Source organism: Carassius gibelio, chromosome A16 (assembly GCF_023724105.1).
Source record: "Carassius gibelio isolate Cgi1373 ecotype wild population from Czech Republic chromosome A16, carGib1.2-hapl.c, whole genome shotgun sequence".
Lineage (NCBI taxonomy): Eukaryota > Metazoa > Chordata > Actinopteri > Cypriniformes > Cyprinidae > Carassius > Carassius gibelio.
Genome location: NC_068386.1, coordinates 5,221,710 through 5,246,960, shown reverse-complemented (window position 1 = coordinate 5,246,960; position 25,251 = coordinate 5,221,710). Strand labels below are relative to the sequence as shown.

At 36.5% G+C, this 25,251-nt stretch overlaps 4 protein-coding genes across 4 annotated transcripts; 3 read left to right on the top strand and 1 right to left on the bottom strand.

Annotated features, from left to right (window-relative positions):
- The first annotated feature begins 217 nt into the window (after nt 1-217).
- On the top strand, nt 218-3,469 carry ccdc127a (coiled-coil domain containing 127a). Its single transcript, XM_052618042.1, has 3 exons — nt 218-349; nt 1,183-1,309; nt 2,088-3,469. The coding sequence occupies exons 2-3, from the start codon at nt 1,192-1,194 to the stop codon at nt 2,777-2,779; spliced, it is 810 nt and encodes a 269-aa protein (XP_052474002.1). The 5' UTR covers nt 218-349; nt 1,183-1,191; the 3' UTR covers nt 2,780-3,469.
- Nucleotides 3,086-4,853, bottom strand: zmp:0000000930 (telethonin). The gene is made up of 2 exons (XM_052618051.1): nt 4,634-4,853; nt 3,086-4,031 (listed from the first exon to the last, which is right to left on the bottom strand). The coding sequence occupies exons 1-2, from the start codon at nt 4,768-4,770 to the stop codon at nt 3,629-3,631; spliced, it is 540 nt and encodes a 179-aa protein (XP_052474011.1). The 5' UTR covers nt 4,771-4,853; the 3' UTR covers nt 3,086-3,628.
- A 7,168-nt stretch (nt 4,854-12,021) lies between these two features.
- On the top strand, nt 12,022-17,183 carry LOC128030424 (E3 ubiquitin-protein ligase RNF144B-like). The gene is given in 8 exon segments (XM_052618041.1): nt 12,022-12,064; nt 12,066-12,191; nt 12,995-13,099; nt 14,253-14,313; nt 15,237-15,441; nt 15,522-15,666; nt 16,318-16,407; nt 16,588-17,183. Coding segments are annotated over 8 exon segments (933 nt in total). The 5' UTR covers nt 12,022-12,025; the 3' UTR covers nt 16,750-17,183.
- A 1,579-nt stretch (nt 17,184-18,762) lies between these two features.
- On the top strand, nt 18,763-24,655 carry LOC128030407 (squalene monooxygenase-like). Its single transcript, XM_052618003.1, has 11 exons — nt 18,763-19,455; nt 20,000-20,228; nt 20,768-20,945; nt 21,155-21,251; nt 21,345-21,458; nt 21,544-21,715; nt 21,838-21,933; nt 22,307-22,449; nt 22,964-23,060; nt 23,140-23,227; nt 23,354-24,655. The coding sequence occupies exons 1-11, from the start codon at nt 19,189-19,191 to the stop codon at nt 23,544-23,546; spliced, it is 1,674 nt and encodes a 557-aa protein (XP_052473963.1). The 5' UTR covers nt 18,763-19,188; the 3' UTR covers nt 23,547-24,655.
- The last annotated feature ends 596 nt before the right edge of the window (nt 24,656-25,251 follow it).

Genomic DNA, 25,251 nt, shown 5'->3' with positions numbered 1-25,251 from the left:
CGCATGTGCTAGTATGTAGAATCTAAAATGAGCTGCTGTCAGGACTATACCAATATGCCACTTTAATTTAAGGGGGGTTTAAAATTCAAAACAACTGCAGTTCTGTAGTTTGTGTAAATAAAGATTTATGTATGACCGTTTAATAATAAGTATATTGAAGTATAATTCACTTAAAGACTATTTCTAATGGTATACTGTATTTATTATGAATTTTGTAATAATAAACGGATACGCCTCCCCTATAAAATGATAAACGGACTGTTGGGTGTTTTTAATGGAATTGCAGAATAGTCCAAGGAAGGCAAGCTGTTAGGAAGGATCTCGTGCTGAAGACTTTAGATTGTTCAAGGTAAGCTAAGACACAAAGCAGTCAAATTATAACAAATCTATATAATCTATAAGTAGTTAAATAAGTGTGTTTTAGTTTAAATGCACCTTCTAGAGAAATACATTCATCATTTGCAGGGTTGCAGCTTTATCAGTGTTGTGTTGCAGGTCGATTATATGTCATTGACATAGATAGATAGATAGATAGATAGATAGATAGATAGATAGATAGATAGTAGGGGTGTAACTGTAACACCACGGCTCGGTATGGTTTTTTTATTTTATTTTATGTTTAGTTTTTTCTTCCGCTGTACCGAAACCATACCGAGCCTTGCCGTCAAAACCGACATTTAATTAGCGGTTTAATTAACAAATTACTATTTCTTTAGCTAATTTCAGTTATAATTAAAAATTTCCAACTTCGACTTCATTACTATTTGTTTTCAAATATAATAATCAGCACTTAAAAAATGTATGCAAACATGTAAATTGTAAAAAAAAAATATATATATGTTTTTAAATTATCTTCAAAATTATAACATTTCTATTTGTTGTTAAAATATATTAATTTACTCAGTGACTGTCATTACTTGTTTCATAACAGATTTATTTAAACATACATTAAATAATTAAGACATCACAAAATGGTAAAATAAAATATATTGAATATTTAGTGTAATATTTTGCGAAATGTTCTTCTCTAGACTTAATTTCTCTAGCAAACTAACACGCTGTGAACACTGATGACTTCATGTGTGAAGTGACACACTGTGACAAATCAGCACCTTTACTGAGCTTGAAAAGAGATCTTCATCCTTACAGCTCATTAAGTACATTCTTTGACTGTTCTATTAGGGTTTCTTCATGAACAACCTGAACGATCCTCCTAGATGGAATATTAGACCAGAGCCCGCCGGAGGAGATGACGGGAGCAGATGGAATTATGCTCTGCTGGTGCCCATGATCGGCCTGGCAGCATTTCGTAAGAGTTTTCCATACTGTTACAACTCAAGCCTCATACACCGTCACAAATGTCTTGAATGAGTGTATTATACTACATAAAATACTTTATGGGTTGTAATTAAATCTGGGTTTATAACGGGGGTTGCACGAACAATCATTATAATAAATTCATTCACATATAATAATATTATCCCAAGTTCGCTGAATTATACATGTTGAGATCAACATCTTCTTTATAATCAAATCAGCTGTATAATCAGGTCCTTATCTAAAACTGCTCTAAATCTACTACAAATTATTAAAACTACAATGCGCTGTTGCTTTTTTGTTTTTGTTTTGTGTTGATTTATGTGTATTTTATGTGGGTTTTGCAGGTTGTGTTTATTTATATAGTATTTTAGTAATCTATAAAATACAATTTTGTTATTGTAATATTATTTATATACCATTGTATTATTTCTTAATATATACATATACATATATATATATATACACACACACACACAAATTTAATTTATTCGTTTTATCGTTTTAGTATTTTTAGAACTTTTTCAGATTCATTAAAAAAAAAAAGAATAGTTTTAGGTAACATTAACCATTTTAATAGTCCAAAATGTTAAGGTGATAAATTGATACATGATTTCATTACATAATTTGTAATAGATTTAAAGCATTTCATGTGGGGTTATTTTTGCTTTAACGTATTTGTCAAAAGTCACGTTCTTCTTAAATCAAAATTTGGCCTCCCTTGCCAAAGTGATTTAACACTTAAGATATCCATGGGTGTTTTTGGATAGGTTGGATATGGACTCGAGAATCACAGAGCCAGATCCAAGATGTGAAGAACAAGTACAACAGTGACATGGCATCCATTACCAGAGACCTGGAGCTGAAGTACAGGGAAACGCTGACAGAAAACCGGCGGACAGCAGCGCACCTGGAGGTGGAGCTTGAGAAGGAACGCCAGCGTGTGCAGGGCTACAAGAAAGCCCTGATCTCTCAGAGTCAGCAGCTTATGGAGGAACGGAAGCAGCTTCAGCAGGAACGACAGGATCTGGTGGAGGAGAAGAACCGCCTGCTGCAGTCTGGAGTGGCCGGGGTGGTGCTGCGGAAAGCCCTGCAGCGAGAGGAGGACTGGCAGCTCAGGGCTCAGGCTCTGCTAAAGGAACTGGAGGTGAAGCTGCTGGAGAGGCAGGACGCTTTCTGCAGCATCCTGTTTCCACGGGCACATCGTCTAGAGATGGAGAAGAATCTGCTGTTGAAGGTGGCTAAGGACCCGGTGGGTGCCGAGCTGAACCTAGAGGAAGATCTCAGGGACATTTTTAAGAACGACAGACACTGTGCAGATGTACTGAACATGGGTGAGCAGAAGAATGGGAATTTGATGTGGCTGTATCTCAGGTACTGGCAGCTCCAGGTCACTCTGCAGAAACACAAAAGGGCAGAAGAGACGCTAAAAGGGGCATCGCTAAACTCCAGCAGACCTTGATGAGTATAAATCTCTATATAAAACAAGAAGAATTTTCTGCCTATAATGTTTTCCTTTGCTTATCCAAGGTATCCCCATGATTTATTTTTCTACTATTTATGATGCCAAGTTTTTTTTGTGAAACCACTTGAGCCTTGAGTCTTTGACAATCACGCCAGAACATGAAAATGTGTATTTTTCGCAGATTTTTTTAATGCTCCTCAGCTGTACTTTCCTTTTCTTTCAGTTTAACCAGTCATATAGAAAGCAGAAGAATTGGATGATTTCATATTTGTTGCATGACTGATGATATAGAATATATTACAGTTTGATCGACTAAAGTTTGTTTTTTTATTGTTTGCCATGATTTCATAAATGCATATAAATGAGATTTACAGTCAAGAAAGGGTTTATTTAAACAGTTATTTCCAAGAACTAGCTGTTTTGAACAGATGATGATGATTGTCCAGCAGAGATGTCTTTCCCAGTTCATTGTAAACCTACTGAGAAATAGATCAACAGCTCCTTTATAAACAAGTATAGATTAAAATAATAAATGAAATGTATTTAAGAATATTCAGGTTTAAGACCATTACGAAGCATATTTTGTTTTGCTAAGATTTGTACACTTAAGCCAGATTTAGAAAATGAATAATGTTATTGTGTTAACACACCAATTGGCATTTATTGTAAATAAATACTTGAAGCACAGCATTTTCCTTTGATAAGATTTCCCTGCTAGTCTCAGCTGAAAACAAATTGTGAGCACGTAGGTCTCTTGAAGGCTTTGGTATTTAATATGAGTGAGGTCACCCACTATACTTGTCATTGTATCCGTGTCAATGATGGCAGACAACTTTCATCAGCTCATCATTCTCTTCGCTGGTAGCTGAGTGTGTCTCGTGGTGGAGAGATGAGGCTGGACGCTCTGAAGTCTGGGCTCCTGGGTTGGATTACCATTGGCTTATGTTCGGTGATGGACGAGACCTCTCTCTTATTAAGGCAAACTCCATTCACACTAGTCTCAGAGTCCATGGTGGATTTTGTTCTGGAGGGAGAGGGCTCCCGGGTAATGTCAGGCTGTGTGACATCTCTGGGAACAAATATTGGTATTGGAAGTATGTTTCTATAAGGTAGACAATATTCCTGCAGTGGCTCCCCATCTCTCCCCATTTGAATAGTTTGGTTTAGGAAGCGTCTGACTGTGAAATGAACCACCTGCTTGCTTTCATAGCTCTCCTTTCTCATCGAGTCCTTTTCAGCCAGAGTCATCCTGTGAAGCAGGACTTGTAAAAGTTAGTACAAAAGTAAATTCCATACATATATTTAAAGAAATTAATGCTTTTATTCAGTAAGGATGCATACAATTGTTTAGAAGTGAGAGCAGAGACATTTATAATATAAAATGCACTTTTGAACATTCTATTTATCATAGAATCCTCCAAACTAAGAAATATTTCTTGAGCATCTAGTCAGCATATTAGAATGATTTCTGAAGGATCATGTGGCACTGACGACTGGAGTAATGCTGAAAATGTTAATTTAGAATAAATTACTTTTTATATTAAAATAGAAAATGGTTCACATTAGTATATTTCACAACCTGTCTAGACAGGGCTTACTTCTGTGTAGACAAAGGTGTCGTTTTCACATCTTTCTGTTTTCAATTTTAAATCAAAAAATGAACGAGCACAACATAAACGGACCTTCAAAGCACCATAAGAGTCAATAAAACGTGTGCACTACAGCTTGTGTAACTGTTATATAACTTGTGAACAATAAAAGCATTTTAAAAAACATTTAATTTTGGGGTGAAGTATTCCTTTAAAGCCTTAATGTCTGCAAATACAACACATAGCAAACAAAAATGCATACTTGTATTCTGGTCTTGTCTCCATCAGCAGGTCTAACCAGGTGGCCTCATATGATTCTCTGGCAATCTCATCAGTCTCCTGAAAATCACTGTAGGAGTTCAGCAGATATGACCTGGGCTTCCTGCTCAGGCAATTCATCTCATCTAGCGACTTGTCAAAAATTAAAACCGGATAAGAAAGTTATCAGTCAGATCTACTGATAAAGGCTGCTGCTTCCCTCCTGTGCCTGTTCCTGTGTCTTATAAATAGCGTTCGTTACTATTTTTACTCCCTGCCATCAAACCCAAAAGAGCCTCTTCAGATTGGTGTAGTTTGACCAGGTGGGGAAATGACTAATCCTGCGACCATTTAACTGATACGCAAGACTCACAGCTTCACCAGGAGGTCAACAGTGTCACACGACCTATCTGATCTTAGATTTCCTGTTGTGTGTGCGTCAAAACATTATGGTTATTGCTGATAGCAACACAACTAGATGCTGACTGTCATGGTATGACCTAAAAATGTTAACATTAAATGCAATATTCACTATATATGTGGTGTACAGGTTGAAGCAAAGTAACCTTTAAAAGTCCATACTAAGCATCCGCAATGTTCTTAAAACATAAAAATAGAAAAAGGTGCTGATATCTCTGACAATCATTTGATGTTTAAGGGTCCTTGTTGTCTCTCTCACTTGTCAGCACCTGTGCAGAAGCCTCATAGCAGTATTATCTCACACCGTGGCATTTAGAGCAGCATGTCAAACTCAATCCATTCTGTCTGATTGATGCGGGACGACTGTTAAATTTGGCCTCAACATGCATCATCCTGACATACAAAATTTTAAATCAACTGTATGTAGTTTTGTGGATTTTTGCGACTTTGGAGCAGTGAAGTAATTCAATTGCAAACAATACTGTTGTAACATTGGATAAGCTGTACATGTGCATTTGTTGCTACCATAAAGCAATTTGTAATTTTTGCAAAATTTTATATAAAAATATAAAATCAAAAAACTCTTCAAGCTTCAACCTTACTGTTTAAAACAAAGTCAGATCGCATGACACTAGGGATGCACGATATTGGATTTTGGCCGATATTCGATATGCCGATATTTTCAAAATAATTTTGGCCGATGCCGATACCGATATCGATATATATACAAATATATACTGATATATTTAAACTTTAATTTTACTGAAGAGAAATCCATGTATCTCTTCTGTACTGATTCTACCATAAATGTATTATTTTACAAATGTAGACAGACATTCACATCTGAAAAACAGGTCAATTATTTCACTTGGAGAATATCGGTTTGGCTCATCGGCAGAAATATTCATATCGGCCGATACCGATAATGGTCATTTTAAGCTTTTATCGGCCGATACCGATATTGTGCCGATATTATCGTGCATCCCTACATGACACCCATCACGTCATACTTGTCATATTTCAAAAGAGATGCCATTAAACAAGTAAATATTTGTAAAATGGCATCTTTTTCCAAGTAAAAGCCAATATCCATGAATATCATTGATAAATAATTTTCCCTTTCTGGGGCTAAAATGAGTAATTATACATAAAAAATTTAACTAACAAACTAACAAATAATAAATAAATATTTTGTATATAATTATTAACTTGTATTAAAAATACATTTCTTTTGTGCAATCTGGTAGTATTAATTATAAACAAATAATTAAATGAACAAACAAACTAATAATAATTAAATATTTTGTATCGACTTGTATTAAAATTATTATTTTTTGTGCAATCTGGTAGTATGTATTTTTTTTTTTTTTTTTTACAGTCATTATTTATCTATAAATATTGTTCTTTTTCTGAGAGTAAACTAATGAACACACACAAAACCATCACAAGTAAAAAATCCAGAATGTATTAGCAAAATGAGAATCTGGATGTAAAATGTGTCTTATTGTCATGGAATAATGTCACAAGATTGTCTGTGTGTATTGTTAATGCTGTAGTATTACAGTGCTCTGGTGGTTTAGCAGCTGACATATTACAGTTCACTGATTAACTGATATAGAAAATGTACTAAAGTACCGAAATCAGAGTTAGTAACAATGTTCCAAAGAGCACTGAGACCACATTTCAGCTGGTTTGTCCCTGAACCTGACAGAGGCATTAGGCAAAATTGCATGCAGGTTTAGAAGACTGAATGGTGCCAACATCCTTTTAAAGCCTGGAGTGGAATGTTGACTGAGAAATGCCAGCGATGCACTGAACGCAAGGTGCAGCATCAGGTTTCTGTGGCCTGAGCCAAACCAAAGCACTCGTCTTCAACGCATGCACCAGCAACAGCCAGTTTCCCCTGTAATGAGAGCCTTACGGCAACTACAGCTGCAATACCTGCACAGCATGATGGATGAGAATGCCCCTCAAACACAAAGACACTCAAACTGATCATAGACTTATATTGAGCTAATATAAGGTTGCTCTCATAAAGGCACATGGAAGAAAAGACAAGCTTCTCTCATAAGATTTTTTCATAATGGTTTTTATGTGAACCCATTTTTTTTCTTTGATAATTTAATAATCCATTAGACTTGGATCTGAGGGTGAGTACTGGAGAGTAAATTGGTTGTAATGGAATGTTATGAATATATGAATGTCAAGCTCATGATCTAGAATACATTATGTCACCTGGTGATGTGATATTAGCACATCAGCAGGGAATAATGTTCCTCTGGCTCAGTGATAGAGTATTGCATTAGCAGCCCAAAAGGTTTTGGATTTGATTCCCAGGTAAAATGTATAGCCGGAATGCACTGTAAGCTGCTTTGGATAAAATTGGCTGCTAAATGTAATGTAAATGAGCAAGTTTCTTGTTATTAGTCGTCATATCTGCTTCAGTGAGAGGAGGAAAGGCCTCAAAACAGCTTGGGTATCTTTCTTAAATCAGGGTTTGAATATGTTGTGGTTGTAATATTTAGATTGTAATATATATATAATCATGACAGCTCAGAAGATTTTAGCATGGTTATGGATATGACAATATTAACGTATTTGGTCTTGGAGGAAAAGATCTGCAATATTGCTGCTGCTGCTGTTGGTTATTGCTGTAGTTGTAGATTATTGCTGCAGAAGTACAGGAACTTGCTAGTGCCAATGCATACAGCGATTTAAGACATACAGGTGCATGTCAATAAATTAGAATGTTGTGAAAAAGTTCATTTCAGTACTTCAACTCAAATTGTGAACCTTGTGTATTAAATAAATTTTAAATATTGTTTAAATATTTGGTTCTTTTAATTGTGATTTTGGCTCACATTTAACAAAAACCCACCAATACTTCATAAGACCAATAAAAAAAAAAAAAAACATGTATTCAATACATGGTAAGGGCTCCTATTGCTTTAATTTCTGCCTCAATTCGGCGTGGCATGGAGTGGATCAGTTTGTGGCACTGCTGGGGTGGTCTGGAAGCACAGGTTTCTTTGACAGTGGCCTTCAGATCATCTGCATTTTTTGGTTTCTTGTTTCTCATTGTTTAAGATTCTCTCTGGGGTTCAGGTCTGGTGAGTTTGCTTGCCAGTCAAGCACACCAACACCATGGTTATGAATACAACTTTTGGTGCTTTTGGCAGTGTGGGCAGTTGCCAAAACCTGCTGGAAAATGAAATCAGCATCTTCAAAAAGCTGGTCAGCAGAAAGAAGCATGTAGTGCTCCAAGATTTCTTGGTAAACAGGCGCAATGACTTTGGTTTTCAAAAAACACAATGGATCAACACCAGCAGATGACATTGCACCCCAACACATCACAGACTGTGGAAACTTAACACTGGACTTCAAGCAACTTGGGCTATGAGCTTCTCCACCCTTACTCCAGACTCTAGGACCTTGGTTTCCAAATGAAATACAAAACTTACTCTCATCTGAAAAGATGACTTTGGACCACTGGGCAACAGTCCAGTTCTTCTTCTCCTTAGCCCAGGTAAGATGCCTCTGATGTTGTCTGTGATTCAGCAAATTCCCTGACACGTCTGTGTGTGATGGCTCTTGATGCCTCCGCCCCAGCCTCAGTCCATTCCTTGTGAAGTTCACTCAAATTCTTGAATCGATTTAGCTTGACAATCCTCATAAGGCTGCGGTTCTCTCGGTTGGTTTTTCTTCCAGACTTTTCCTTCCACTCAACTTTTTGTTAACATGGTTGTTAACATAGCATGGATACAGCACTCTGCACAGCCAGCTTCTTTGGCAAATGAATGTTTGTCAGATCAGCAGTCTTCCCCATGATTGTGTGGCCACTCAGAGACCATTTTGAAGACTCAAGAAACCTTTGCAGCTGTTAAGAGTTGATTAGCTGATTGGCATGTCACCATATTCTAATTTGTTGAGATAGTGAATTGGTGGGTTTTTGTTAAATGTGAGCCAAAATCATCACAATTAACCAAAGACTTAAACTACTTTAGTCTGTGTGCATTTAATTCATTAATTAATTTTATTAATTGCTGAAATAAATTAACTTTTCCTCGACATTCTAATTTATTGAGATGCACCTGTACTGCTGCTGCAGAAATAGCATATAAAAAAACACATGGCCGATCTATACACGTGGAGCTGGGGAAGGTGGAGGGTTTCGGAGAAACTCTGAAAAGTGACCTGCAGGCATCTCTAGTGAAGGCTTGCCAGCCATATAAATGCAAGGCAGTAAGCTCATTGGCTGCATATGCAGCATGAACCAATCAGTTGTTTAACTCTGAATATCATCAGTTACTTTAACCATCATCAGCCTACGCATATATATATATATATATATATATATATATATATATATATATATATATATATATATATATATAATTTTTATTATTAACTTCCAAGCACAATTTGAGAATATTCGAAAGATGATTGAAAGAGTTAACGTTGAACGTCAGTGGGAGGAGAAAACAGGAAGTGGCCAAACCCTTTAACACAGTCCGATAACTTCACACGCAAACTGTGGAACATGACGGGCGTGTAACTTACGGCTCCTCTTCATTATCGAGGTGGGAGTGCGGGGATGTAAACCAGACTGTCTGAAGATCATCCAAGAATCTGTAGCATCTTCAATCTCAGATGTGCGTGATAATCACTGCGGTGGACACGAGTGCAGTGAAAGGTGAGCTGAGTTTATTACTGCGTCTCAAAACATATTATACCCCCACACCTACTGTAGATTCAGAACTATTTCAACTCGTCATTCGCGTTCTGATTTTCGGGCGACTGTTCCGCAATAATGCGGTCTAGGTAGGAAACACATTAAGTTTTAAAGCACTACCTGGTCTGTATTTGAGCTGATTTGTTATGTGGGAGCTGCAGTGTGTTTGCATGATAATTAAGTACATTAAATGTGTATTTTATGCCCGAAAGTAACCGTACTACAGTTACAGTAACACTGACATTAATTAGCAGAATAGTTGTTTGTGATTAGCGGAAAAAATCTCTACGACGTCACAACGGACAATGGACTACTGAACTGAAAACTACTGTACTGCATACTGCGTAGCATGTGCTGCCCATTACTTTTTACGATAGAGAGAAAGTAGTTTGCTACTGCTACTCGTTTACACAGAGTAAATACAGTAGATGTATTGTAATACAGCTTGTGTAAAAATGTCTTAATTTAATTGAATCAAGCAGGATATATTAAAATTTACAGTTTTTTTTTCTCGTCATATCAAATGTATTGCATTGTAGGATGCCTAACATGGACTCTCTCCAAATATTATTATATTTGGATTAATTTTTACACCCAAGATTCTGAAGTGCGCATCCAATAGACTCTTACAGTAAGTATCCCATTAGGCCACAGAAGAGGAGTCATGAATTTACATTTATATTTATCTATTTAGCAGACGCGTTTATCCAAAGAGACCCTCAAAAGGGAAACACAAGCCAATTTGTCAAGAAGCCAATAATATTTTGAATATTTTGAACAGTGCCAGGTTTATTAATTTTCTAACTAGATTAGGAAAAGTGAAGATTTCAGTAAAGCAGTGTGACAGATGCTGTAGTAGTACATACGAATTGCGTTCTTCTTACTACACACATGCATAAAAAGTACAGTATGCAGTTTGGGACACAGCTATAGTATTTATCAGTGTTTCTTCCTGAGTTTCATTGCTTACAAACCTTACATTCCATGCATTATTTTGATCTAGATTAAAATGATTAAATCAGCTGTCTTTTTATTATTATTATTATTACAGTTTATATTGCTTTGACCAAGTTGTTTACTAAAAACTATTTTCGGTTCCCCATTTGGGAAGATTTTACTGCACCATCATATTAATAATTGTTGGGAAGAGCCATGTGGTTCACTTCCCTTTGCACAAAACCAAAGTATATGTAAATAATGTTCAATGCTGAGAAATGCCAGTGAGCTCACCTAGATTTACAGAGTGACCCACTTTATGAGATTTAACCAATTATGTTTTTGGGCTGATCAATAGTGATTCAGGACATTAATCATAGTCCTGCCAGACATTGATTCAGCACATTTCCTAATTATTAAATACCATTTGTTCCTGATCCTTTATTCTTTGGTTTGGGATTCTTTTTTTCTTTTTGCAATTATTTATACACACACACACACACAAGCTGATTGAGCACATTTCCCAATACCATTTTCTTCCTAGATCTTTATTGTTGTTCGGTCACGAGGGTTGAAACTCCAAAAACAGTGCAAACTCTCTGTCAAAATTACAATGACATGGCAGGAAAAAAAAACCTTGCAAGTGTCAGTGAACGACTCACGTGTCTTGCCAATCAATACTGACTGGGGAGACAGTGGACATTTAGGGCAGTGACGTTATCCACATTGATTGTGACAGAGGAAACATAAATGCAAAGAGCACGAATGTGCCATGGATAAAAATGTCACGATTCTATCCACCTCATGCTTTCATCCCATTCACCGTTCTTCAGACCTGTCGAGGCAGGCAGGGCCCTCTAATCTAGCTTTATCCTGGATTATGTTATTATGACTTCTTCCCGTTTGGGATTCGGTCGCTATGCGGGACAGGAATGTTGACTAGAAGACTTCAATCTGGAATCTAGATCTCTTGTTCTTCCGGATCGACTCGTTTGTAGTCTCATTAAAAGGCAGGCTGAGCAGGTTTTGAGGCGGTGTTTACAACACAAATGAGATTAGACAGTCAGCTAATAGCACAGCTTCCCACTAACAGTGAGTTTTGACCGTTTTTAAATGTTTCTGTGCGGTCTGCATGTGATTCTAGCCAAAACTGACTTCAGACGGATCCATTAACGTTTCTGCTGAAGAGTTTTTTTCCGTTATTACTCAATTGCAGTGCGTAACCTGCGTTTTGTAACCTTTCTGATGTTAGAACTTAAACGTTGCAATCTATCCAGCTCAGCTTGGTTTGTTCCTCTCTTTAGAAGCATGGACGACGAAACTTCACTGTTTCTGAAGTTTAAGGACTAAACACCAACAGGAGGCAGGCATGGAGGCAGAAAAAGCCATGATCCACTGTAAACTCTGCCTGAGCGACTGTCCTGAACTGGACACCAGCACGTTGCAGTCCTGTAACTGTGTTTTCTGTGTGCAGGTAAGAGCGTTGCTGAATAGATCTATATTTATCTTAAAAACTGAAATGTGTTGTAATGCGAGTTGCTATTACATACATTACATTAGTACTAGTAATACACAAATGTCTTGCCATAAGCAGGTGTTTATCTCTAGCTGTGTGCTGGGTTATTAGCACAAGGTTGGTGTCAAGGAAATACATTAAACAAAGCACAATAGTTTCAGTCTCGCTGAGCTGGGGATATATCTTTCACATGCCATCTAAGATTAGCCAAATCTAGCCTATTCTTCTGAATCAAATCTTGTGGGTCAGATTTACAATTCATTTTGCTTTATTTTTAAAATGCTTTTTAAGATGAAGTGAGGCATTTTTTTTTTTTAAGTTTAAACATTTTCTCCTAATGTACTCTAACATTCATTCAACAATTGCTTCCACTGCAAAGCATACATTTTGCTAGTAGAATATCAAAACTGTTTCATTCTGGACATTGATCATCTTGACTAGGGATATTATAGTTAGGCTAATGAAAACTAAAAGCATAAAAAATAAAAGTCAAGCTTAGCTTTAATTCAGCTTTATGCCAAGGCAATATTTTCATTTTTATTTAACTGGTTTTACTTTCATAACTAAGATAAAACCTGAAATAATTATGAAAAACTATATTGACATTTTTTAATTGACAATTTTTAAAAGACAATATGACTAAATTTGTAATGTAAATGAAAATAGAAAATATTAACAAAAAACTATAATAGTCTCTTGTGATAACAAACACACACACACACACACACTGCACAAAAGTCCCAGCTCTGTTTTGTTTGCAGTGTTTAAGGCAGTATGTCCAGCTGGCTATTCAGGGCGGCGCGGGCAGTGCCATCACCTGCCCTGATCCGGCCTGCAAGAACACCGGAACCCTGCTGGATTCTGAGGTACGTTTGTCTGTCTCGCTCACTTCGCTCTCGGTTCTTCTTTTTTCAGTCAACAAAAGTTTCTGGTTCCGCAGATCACGCTACAAATATTGAGTGCGCAAACAAATCCTTCCACTACCTAACACCTAGGCAGCATGTATTTGATTAGAAATACAACTAAAACAGTAAAATTGTGAAATATTAATACAATTTAAAATAAAAAAAAATTACGTTAAAATGTAAATTATTCCTGTGTTGCAAAGCTGAATTTTGAGCATCATTACTCCAGTCTTCAGTGTCACATAATCCTTCAGAAATCATTTTAATATACTGATTTACTGCTCAAGAAACATTCCTTATTATTATCAATGTGGAAAACAGTTGTGCTGCTTAATATTTTGTGGAAACTTATGCATTTTGCAGGATTCTTTGATGAATAGAAAGTTGAAAAGAACAGTATTTCTGTGAAACATGTCACATTTTCATCAATTAAATGAATCCTAACTGAATAAAAGTATTGATTTCTAAAAAAAAAATGACCTCAAAACTTTTGAACAGTAGTGTAAATTAACAGAGTTTTGGAGTCTTAAACTTAGAAACCGCATAACAATGCCATGGCAAATGAATTGGGTCAAAAGTGAAAACAAAATATATTTACTTTGATGTAATTTGTCGGGGTTTGTCTGGGTCCTGCAGCCTAAATGTTCATTTTGCTTTTGGTTTCCACAGCATTAATCTCAACAAGAACACAATGGCTTTATTTATCACAAATGTTTTTCATCAGTCGAATGTTTCCCAGCATTTTTTTCCTCTCATGAGATTAATCAACCTGCTTTGTGAACTAATGCATCATAAATCAAAGCACAGTCATATAAATCCTACCTGGTGTCATGACTCTGGTCTTTGGAAAACTTTATGACACTCAGATGTTTCATGTATTTTATTTTTTTACCTCTTTTGTATTATTTCAGTGTTTTCTTGTGATATAATAAACATTCCCAATTATATGTATTATGTAGATGTGTGATAATCTGGATACATCTGGATTTATTCTGCAATGTTTACCAGTTACTCTCCTACACAAGATCTGATTTTTTTTTACCTGATGTGCTGTTTATCATGATATGCTGTTCCAAAATGACCTGAATATGAAATCATATCCTTCTTTGTACAGCTGGCCTCGTTTGCCCCCAGCGATCAGTTTGAGCTATACCTGCGGCTCAGATTTGAAAGAGGTACGTGCTTTTCCTGCTTCATGGATGTATGCATGTATTTATGTATCGCTTCCCGTAATAACTCATGAAGAACACTGTAACTGTAACCATCACTGAAAATCAATGAATGTGAAAGGCAGGAACAAACAGTTTTAGTTAAGCGTTTGAGTTATAAAGGTTTTAAAGCATACTTTTAGGTTTATTAGACCGTTTATGGCAGTAAGTGGTTATTACTGGTTTTAGCTATACTGTGTTATTTCTATCTCTAGTTTAAAATACAGGCTAGCAATTGAAAATCAACCAAAACTGATCAGATCTCTTAGACTATGATCTGTCCTGTGGAACAAGATTCAGTTCAGATTCAGAGGAAACTGAATGTCAAAATGTATTTGAGAACCCAGGTAATTTAATTTAAACAGTAAAATCTAAACTGAAAATTATTTTCATAAAAATAAACAAAAACTATCTTTGGATTGTGGGAAATCGCTGCAAGAGAAGGATGCATCTTTGCTGCCTTTAAACAAAATAAAAATAAACAGATGAATGCATCTTACACAAGATATTACTCAAACACTGCATTTAAACATGACTTGATAGTTTGATATAGATGTCTGTCTATACTGTCTGCAAACATTGCATTTTCTGATTTTCTTCTCCCACTGCCTCTGTCTGCATCTGAACTGCTCCCAACATGCTAGGAATCGTCTAGATTGTCTGTAGTGTCAGAGCAAACTGTGACGTTAGTATTCGCTAGTCTTTCCGAGACTGCAAGAACGTCCCGGATTTGTCACTGTTAACAGTAAACCGCAGTGAAAAAATGTCAATGAGGAAGTGAAATTTGCAATAAAATGAATTGGCGTTGCCTAATCTTTTTTTTTTTTTTTTTTTTTAGCTTCAAATGTATTTTTTCACCTCAATCTTTCTTTCGTTTTTTTTTTTTTTAGGAGTTCAGTTAGACCCTAGTAAGGCTTGGTGTCCCAAGCTGGACTGTCAGGCCGTGTGCAGTGTGACACCCGGAACCGAAGGCAAACCGGTTCCTGTGCCCTGCCCCACGTGCCATGCTGTCTTCTGCTGCGACTGCAGAAGCCTCTGGACAGATGGACACTCCTGCTCCCAGCACCAGCCACTGATGGCACCATCAGCAGACAGGTCAGTGTGACCGAACAACTGTTCTTCATTCAGTTCCATAACACGGCCCTCTAAACGTGCTCTGTGTGTCGTCTCTGCAGTGCACTGAGCAGCGCTGATACTGATGCAGCCATTAAACGGTGTCCAGTGTGTGGCGTCTACATAGAGCGCAATCAGGGCTGCGCGCAGATGCTCTGCAAGAGCTGCAAACACACCTTCTGCTGGTACTGCCTTCAGAATCTGGATGTGAGTAGATTTTTGAACATAGTACCATGATTAAATCATGATATTAGAAGCAGTATAAATTACACATATTCTACTGGCACACCTTGTTTTTTTTAGACATGACATTATAAATAGTAATTATTATTTTTATTATTATTATTCCTACTACTACTACTTCAATAATTTACATTTAAAACCAATTTATATCAATATCACAAGTATCTATTATATGAATAATAAAAGATATTTCATTTTATATTATATAAACATTTTATTTTATTATACTACTATTACTACTACTAAGAAAATTCAATTATTTTTCTATTAATTAAATTTTTATATAATATTAACATAACAGCAACAACAATTTTCAATTTTAATAATTTTATTATTATTATTATTTAAAATGAAAACATTTATTTTTTCAATTGAAAATAAAAATTTATGAAATATAAGTATCTATTGATAATAATAATCAATTTAAATATTTTATTAAATTTCAATAATAATAATAATAATAATATATAAATTATTAATTCAATTTTAATATAATATTATTATTTAAAAAACAATTATTATTCTTGTTGTTGTGTTATTATACACTCTTTTACTATATCTTTCTTTGTTGTGACTTTTATTATTTTTACATAAAAAAATGTCCTTGCGTTACAGGGTGATATATTTCTGAGACATTATGATAAAGGACCATGCCGAAACAAGCTGGGGCATTCCAGAGCTTCTGTCATGTGGAACAGGACACAGGTTAGCTGGAATGCCAGTTTTTTATGATGTCAGATATTTACAAATTTCCGTTTTTCTCATTTTTATCGCCAAAGTTGGACTGTTACTATCATGAAGTTAGATGAATCTACTCACATGCAGTAAGATCCTGGTTGACCTTCTGCTCAGACCTCTTGTCTTTTGTGTTGTGGTGGTGTTTAGGTGGTCGGTATACTGGTGGGCGTCAGCATCATCGTGCTCGTGACATCACCACTGCTGCTGCTGGCCTCTCCCTGCATCCTGTGCTGCGTGTGCAAACGCTGCCAGGCCAAGAAGACTAAGAAAAAGAAGAAAGACAAAAAGCCACCAGATTCCACCGCATAGGAGAACTCTTAACAAGTATAGCATCTTCCACATGCCAATCCTTAGTCTCGCTGGCCAGGTGCACAAGTGCCTCATTCTTAGTGCCTGGTAAATTCGGTGGATTTATTTTGCCTTCAAGTGCAATGGAATGGGAAGAAAAAGCATGTTGTAAAGGAATGGCCCTTTCTCCAACAAGCCAAAGCATTCGTTCATGTGTGCTATAGATGCTACATTCTAAAAATATTCATGAACTGTAGCAATGGGTTAAACTTTTTTTGTTTTGTTTTTATGTAGCGTTTCAGACCAAAGACCCTGCTGTTTTTTCTTGTGTACTATAATGTGTAAATACTGTATTTATAAATCTGGGTACTGTCCTGTGCTTTTTAAATTTGTTGATTTTTCTGCATCAGATATTTTATAACTACATTACAATAAACTAAACACCTTAAGTAAAAGTGACTAGTTTCTATTTGTCCTCATGCCAAAATGGTTAGAAAAGCGTAACATTTTCGTAGCATTAACATAAAAATAAACAAATTACACACAGTTAACAACTGAGGCTGGTTTCCCTCTTTGACATTTTAGTGCAATTATTTTCTGTTTCAGAGCTCATACTCTAGTAAAACAGCATGAAAATGAAGTATTTCTCACACAGAAAACAGCTGTTGTATTGCACTGTATTTCACAACCAGCTGGGGAAATTTACAATAGAGTTTCTGCTTCATAGTGAATATTACTGGTTGTTAAAACTTGTTCCTGTTTACTAATTTTTTAAAAATATTTAAATGTAAAATACTTTCATTTTCATTTAAGTGTACAATGCATTCATTTTATACTTGAGGTCTAGTTTAAAAAAAAAAGTTAAATCTGAAAAAGCCGTTATTGAGAAATTAGTGGGTAAAGAGAGAGAGAGAGTCACCGTGTGGTTACAGGCTGAACTGCAGACATTGATTTGTTTCTAATTTACAAAACAAGAATTATTCAAAATAAGTGAGCAAGACGAACATCAGTTTTAAAGAATGCTGAATATTTTTAAATTTTAAATTTTTTTAAGTAACAGTAATACCAGTAACAGTAAATAAATAAATCCCTACATACAAATGTGTCCCTGCTCCTGCAGAGCTGCTATGGCTTCCAAACATCTTCAGAGATCAGTCAGTGTGTCAATGAATAATTATGATTGTGAGAGCATCTTCTTGACGATATACTTGACTGTGAAGAAGACCAAATAAAAAGGCCAAACTCATTCAAACACACAGACGCTTGAGATCAGCTGGCCAGAATCTCACATGATTACAGTCATTAGACAGGGGGTGGAACTGTCCTTTTAAAATAAATAGGCCTACTGTGTTTTTGAAATTTTAAGGAGAACATTTCTTGAAATTATGTTCATGTTTTTATTATTTTTTTTATAAAGACAATGAAGTCTATTTTTTTTACTGTCATTACTTATAATGCATACACAGTTTTTTTATATTAAAATGTATTATTCTCAGTGTTGATTATCATTAGAATATATTTGCTATATTATTATTTTCAATAATAATAAATTAAAGGTAATACAACAAAATGTATATACAACTCTGCAAGCATGCCTTTGTTGGAAACCTTAAAAAACAGGATACCCTTGTTTTATGGTGTGAGGTCAATGTTTTATTTTATCTTCATGACATCATGCCATAAGCTCTTGTTTTAAAGTGGCGTTTGTTTTTATTAGTCATGAGTTAAATTGAGTTTTTTGGTCTTGGTTATCTCAGTGTGTGATCAGCTGGGGGTGAGGGTGTCATATTTGAACGTATAAAATAATATTTCATTATTATTTTAATATTTATTATTATTTATATAAAGTATTTTATTATTTATTGTCCCAAATGTATAGGCATAAATATATTTTTACCCTTTTTTAATACAACGTGCACTTTTAAGACTATGTTGAACAACGCTCTTTACTCGCAACATCTGCCAAACGCAACCTCTCTGTGACATCACATCATACTGCAGTCTATTCGCCAACCAGCAGCCTTGGATGGGCCAATGGCCAGATAGCGTGAGCTCTGCTCACCAAATACTCGCTTCTGATTGGTTCGTTCTAAAGCGAGGAGGCGGGACGCTGCTGCCTACAAACTGCAAGAAGATCCGCGCCCTCATTATCATAAATTATTCAGCATCACCTAGAAGCGTCGCACCAGCTCGAGTGCACTGATGTATTGGGTATTATACGTACTTTTTATTTATGATTATTTATAATAAGAGGCTTTTCACTGAATTCATTACCTAAAATATTTAGAAAAACGTAAAAACGATATATTTTTCTCACAGTTTTTGTATGGAACAATAACTCAAAAGTCTGATCACCTGTGCTTGTCTTTCAAGACTGCTGTTGACATTTTTTTTTTATTTCTCTTATTATTATTATTATTATAATATTTTTTTGTTTTGATATCTGAACTGAGTTTCGACATGTGGACCTTTCTTGGAATTGCAAGTTTCACATATATCTATAAGAAATGCGATGCCCTGGTGAGTGACGCGCCCAGAGAGCTGCTGCTGGCCGCGGTGCTGTGCGTGTCTGTGGGGCTGATAGTCACGTGTCTCGGCTTTCGTGGACAGACGCTCAAAACGCCTCAATTTGTCCAGATTCCTCTCAACCTCTTGACTTCCTTTCCTCCGACCAAAAAACTCTTCTCCAAGTCCACTACAGACTGTGACAGTCGCATTTCTAAGAAGGTGAGATAATGTTTTTGTCTTTGCTTTTGTTTTTCTATATAGTTAGTTGCATTTAGTTTCCATGTAGACTATTTTAAGCTGTTAAAATGATCACTGGAAGTATGGTTCAACAACTCGGTGTCAATCATTACATACAGCACATTAAAGTAATTTTGTGCGTATTTGCCATTAAATAATAATAATAATTTCTATAGGCTACAGCATTTATACATTTTAGTTGTTATTTTACATCAAGTTCAGCTAAATCTCAATGCAAAATGCTTTCTTTGCAAATAGCTGAAATAAAATACGTTTAGGTTTTTGTATACTTTATTTTATTTCAGTTAACGTTTAATTTAAGTAACACACACACACACACACACACACACACACACACATACATATATATAATGGTTTACGTTTTAGTTAATTATAAACATGATGTAAACAATGTATTTTTTGTCTTGTTAATGACGTTTCTAACTATTATTAAAAAAAAAATATTATTATTTACAAAAGGTTTTATTATTAGAATTCTCATTCTTTCATCACTCTTTCTAACTAGAGAGATGTAAAGCGAAAGAGGGCGACAGACAGTCAGTCCAGTCAGGGAGAGGATCCAGAGGTCATCATAGTGGGTGCTGGTGTGCTGGGGTCAGCCATGGCCGCCGTTCTGGCCCGGGACGGCCGGAGGGTCACAGTGGTGGAGAGGGACATGAGAGAACCAGATCGGATAGTGGGAGAACTTCTTCAGCCGGGAGGATATCGGGCACTCAAAGAACTTGGCCTGGAGGGTACACATATCCTGTTTACAGTCCCACTTCATCTGATCTTTCTATTAAATGCACGCTTGTTCAAATCCTCCAAATATATTTGTACATATTTTTAAATATCTAATAAATAGATCAAGTGTGCTTTTATTGCATAGATCTGTCATATTGCGCTTTTCAGCTTTGCATTTTATATTCACAAACTCTTTGGAAAGTGAAAGTGGAAAGTGAAGTGACATTCAGCCAAGTATGGTGACCCATACTCAGAATTTGTGCTCTGCATTTAACCCATCCGAAATGCACACACACAGAGCAGTGAACACACACACACACTGTGAGCACACACCCGGAGCAGTGGGCAGCCATTTATGCTGCGGCGCCCAGGGGAGCAGTTGGGGGTTCGATGCCTTGCTCAAGCTTGTATTGAAGGTGGAGAGAGAACTGCTCATGCACTACCCCCACCCACAATTCCGTCCGACCCGAGACTAGAACTCACAACCCTTCGATTGGGAGTCCAACCCTCTAACCATTAGGCCACGACTTCCCCCTTTGTCATCTCTCAGATGCTGTTGAAGGTTTGGACGCCCATGTGGTGAACGGTTATGTAATCCATGACCTGGAGAGCCGAACGGAGGTGGAGATCCCTTATCCCCAGCAGGAGAGCAGCATTCAGGGGGGACGTGCTTTCCACCACGGACGCTTCATCATGGGACTGCGCCGAGCTGCTCTCGCTGAGCCCAAGTAAGTACCAGACTGTTTAAAACCGATATACAAAACCACTGCTAGAAAACACATTTGACTGTAGATTTCATATATGGTGAGATTATACAGTACCTACAGGTTCTTTAATAGTAAGTTTGTGTTTCCGTGGCCTTGGGTCTCTTATGCACTTTTGTGAATCATTAGGATTTGGAGACTGATGGATCTAATGTTATGTCTTATTTGCACAGTGTGAAGTTTGAGGAGGGAACAGTGACCAGCCTGGAGGAAGAAGACGGATGTGTGACTGGAATTCTGTACAGGGAGAAGGATTCGGGGACGATCAAGGTAATGACACACTTACACTTGGCTGTAATATTTGTAAAAGGACGGTTATGGCTTTATATCATATTTATATACTAATTTTACTCTCTCTCTCAGGAGATCCATGCTCCCCTGACTGTAGTTGCTGACGGATGTTTCTCCAAGTTCCGTAAGAATCTGATTTCTGGGAAAGCTAAAGTGTCTTCTCATTTTGTTGGATGCATAATAAAGGTAAACAAAAGATGACGGTTGCATTTCTCTGTTAAAAATTCCCAAGTAACACAATGACTGATTGTGTTATGCTGCTCTCTTCCAGGACTCTCCTCAGTTCAAGCCCAACCATGCAGAGCTGGTTCTAGCTGATCCCAGCCCAGTGTTGATCTATCAGATCTCCTCCAATGAAACTCGGGTTCTGGTGGACATCAGAGGAGACATGCCTCGAGACCTTATGGGGTACATGACGGAAAAAATCTACCCACAACTACCAGGTACAATCACGGATTTTTGAAATTATTATTTCAGTTGTATTTTTTTTTTATAGATGACAACAATGCAATTAAGGCATTTAAATGACAATATGCTCACACATATGTGTATTGTGCTTAAACAGAGCACTTAAAGGAGCCGTTCATGTTGGCACTGCAGAATGATCGCTTGAGAACAATGCCTGCCAGCTTTCTGCCGCCTGCACCAGTCAATAAACACGGTAAGCCTTGTTTATTACATACTTAACCCAAACTCTGAAATGTGTATCTAGGCTGAAAATTCAGCTCTGCATAACAGGAATAAATTACATTTTAAATTATATTAAAATTATAATATTACTGTTTTTTCATTATCTCTGATCAAATAAATGCAGCCTTGGTTAGCATAAGAAACTTAATCAGGAAATGATTGGTCAAATGTTGGAATAATACAGTTTTAAGGCAGGAAAACTCTAAAATGTGGATGTTACATTAACAGTTAAATTAAACATTGGATGTCATGACAATTTGTATAACCCAAAAACCCCGTCCAGATGCAGAGTGAAAAGGTGCAGCTTTATGTGTAAAAGTGTTGACCCACCTGTCCTCCATCAGGGGTTCTGCTGTTAGGCGATGCGTATAACATGCGTCATCCTCTGACCGGCGGCGGCATGAGTGTGGTGCTGAACGACATCCGCATCTGGAGAGAGCTGCTCAAGAACATCCCTGATCTCTATGACAACACAGCTGTGCTCCAGGTAACATCTGCAGTTACAGTGGTCAGAGTCTGGAAGATTCACTGCACATTAAACAGAAAACAACAACATATTTAATATCAACTTGGTTGCAAAACCTAGTGAGTTGCCTACATACTGTAATACTATAAATATTTTTAATTGATAAATATATCTGTGGTTTATGTATACATTTATGCTTATTAGATGAGGCATAACAATACAAACTTCAAAGATCCAAAAGGTTTGTTTAGTGCCTCTGAAGAATCTGTCAGCGAACAGTTCTTAAAAGGTTTTTTAATATTCTCAAGAAGATTTTTTTATTTTATTATAACGAACCTTTTTGTGTATTTAAGGTTGCATGGATTTTAAAAGTTCTTCTTGGAACCATCAATGCTAATAAAGAAGCTTTGTATTATAGATAGACAGTACGGCACCTCAACAGGTTTTGGAACAGATTGCATTGGATGAATGTTTGATCCTCATAGTGGATCTGAGAAACGGAAATGTGCAATGAAGACTCTGTTGCTGTTGTCAGGCAAAGAAGAAATTCCACTGGGAACGGAAATCATCTCATTCATTTGTGGTGAACGTTTTGGCTCAAGCTCTGTATGAACTCTTTGCTGCGACGGACAGTAAGTGAGAAAACACTTAAAATTTCACTTAAACAGTTCTAAAAATCATAAGGTTCACAACTAAAGTATCTATTTTCAGATTCACTGCATCAGTTGAGAAAAGCCTGTTTCCACTATTTCAAGCTTGGCGGAGAATGCATCAATGGACCGATCGGCCTTCTGTCCGTGTAAGTATTCACTTACAAAAAATCTGCCACTGAGAACTTTAAACATCAGTGTGCCCCTGAAATTAGATGTCTTCCACTGGTTTTTGCAGATTTCTGACATCTTTTCTGACGTTTTTGTTTCCTCAGATTGTCACCGAAACCCTTCACTCTGATTTGTCACTTTTTCGCTGTGGCGTTATATGCCATATACTTCAGCTTCAGATCTGAATCCTGGCTCACCATACCACGAGCTCTGGTCAACAGCATAGCCATAATGTACAGAGCCTGTGCCGTCATGTTTCCTCTTATTTACTCGGAGTTACAGTACCTGATTTACTAGGAAGGATCTTCTGTCAAACTGAAAAAGAAACTGATGTCTTCGGTTGTGGAAGATGACAAATCTGTTGGCTACATCCGAGTGCCTAATTATTTGGGAAAAAGGGTTTCATGTCAGACACTGCACAAGGAACAAGTGTCAGATGAGGAAATGCATATGGTGTCTGATAGTAATAGACAAAGACCCTTTGATGTAGTGAATTCAGCCTTATCCTGCAATTAAACGAGGTAAAATCCTGTGCTTTAGTTTCATGTCAGCATGAAACAGCATTTACAAACTATTTCTGATACAGTCTCACATGTTTCAGAGGGATGTGCATTAAGTAAATCTGGTCTACTTTAATTTCTTGATGTTTTCGTCCAGTCAGAAATGTGTGTTTTTACTACATTTCTGAGTGCAAAATAAATTAATTCTTCAATTCATAAAGATTAAACCACTCGGCTGCTTAAGTTGTAAATTTGTGTATATATTTTAGCTGTTTTCAAGACACTAAAGACAATCAATGGGACTGCATCTCATTTGTAGCTAAAGCACTTGTTTTCTTCATGTGCCTTGTTTTATTGCACATATTTCAGACTTTTTATTTTAAATTGTGTCCATTTATCATGATTTTCAAATGGGGCCTTCCAATATCATTTTTGCCTTTCTCTATTGTTTAAACGTTCAACATTTTGTGCCGTCAAAAAATGATATGAGCAGTGAATATGGCATTCAGTATAAAGTAAAATCGTGGATATTTACTGAAAAGAGGCCAAAAGCTTTAATGTGAAGACTAATTGTGGCTCTGTGTTCATAGTATTTCTGGCGGTGTAGCCACTCTATATAGATTGTTCTTTCATATAATTTGTCCTCTTTTTATATTGATTTTTTTTTTTAATATTATAACAGACTGGAATGACCCAGTAACATTTGAGAACCTGTTCTAGCTTTGTATTTTAAAATGTATCATTCTTTTATAATTGGACAGAGGTTTGTGGAATAATAAAAAAAAAAATAAAAAAAAAAGTAAATTTTGTGCAAATTATATGTCCACCAGGTGACGCCCTTGCCCCAGCAGGATGTAAACAGCATCCCTCTGGTCTTGTAAACAAAATAAAAAGATTGAACATGAATCTTCTTCAGTGCTACAGTTGCAAAGTTCTCGATATTGTCAATGAGTGCAACAGTACTGTCATGGCAACTGGCCATAACCTCAAAACCACTTATCTCTATAATATAATCTCTATTGTAGACTTCTAGATCAGTGCTCAAAACCCTTCCTACAAACATTACCCCTCCTAATTTTGACACCTGTCAATCGTCCATCACAATCAGAGACTCTCTGTGTCGTTTGATGTGAACTGTTAGATCTGTCGTTTGATCCGAAAACTGTTAATTTTCACAGTTAAGAATGTGGCTATTCCATATCGCTATTAACATGTCTCTGTAATTTAATTAATCAATACAAAGTTGAAATTACTTGTTCTATGAGACATTTTTACACGAATCACTGTTATTTCTCAGCCCCTCCCTCAGTTTGTTGATCCACAGTGTCAATGGATGAAAGGAAGTACCACCTTACATATTTTTCTCGATAAATACGCAATTTTACTCAGAAATTACAAATTACAGAAGTAAATGGGTGGAGGCAGTGCTTCATGTTGACACATGACTTCCTGAACCAAATTAAGGAGATCTATGCATGCATGATGAACCATTTATTTTATCT

Bases quoted from the DNA above. Each gene is read 5' to 3' on its own strand.
- ccdc127a (XM_052618042.1), top strand. From the start codon at position 1,192: ATGAACAACCTGAACGATCCTCCTAGATGGAATATTAGACCAGAGCCC. The intron at 1,310-2,087 runs GTAAGAGTTTTC...GTTTTTGGATAG, and splicing joins GATCGGCCTGGCAGCATTTC to GTTGGATATGGACTCGAGAA.
- zmp:0000000930 (XM_052618051.1), bottom strand. From the start codon at position 4,770: ATGAATTGCCTGAGCAGGAAGCCCAGGTCATATCTGCTGAACTCCTAC. The intron at 4,032-4,633 runs GTATGCATTTTT...CCTGCTTCACAG, and splicing joins GAGACAAGACCAGAATACAA to GATGACTCTGGCTGAAAAGG.
- LOC128030407 (XM_052618003.1), top strand. From the start codon at position 19,189: ATGTGGACCTTTCTTGGAATTGCAAGTTTCACATATATCTATAAGAAA. The intron at 20,946-21,154 runs GTAAGTACCAGA...TTATTTGCACAG, and splicing joins GCTGCTCTCGCTGAGCCCAA to TGTGAAGTTTGAGGAGGGAA. The intron at 21,716-21,837 runs GTACAATCACGG...GTGCTTAAACAG, and splicing joins AATCTACCCACAACTACCAG to AGCACTTAAAGGAGCCGTTC.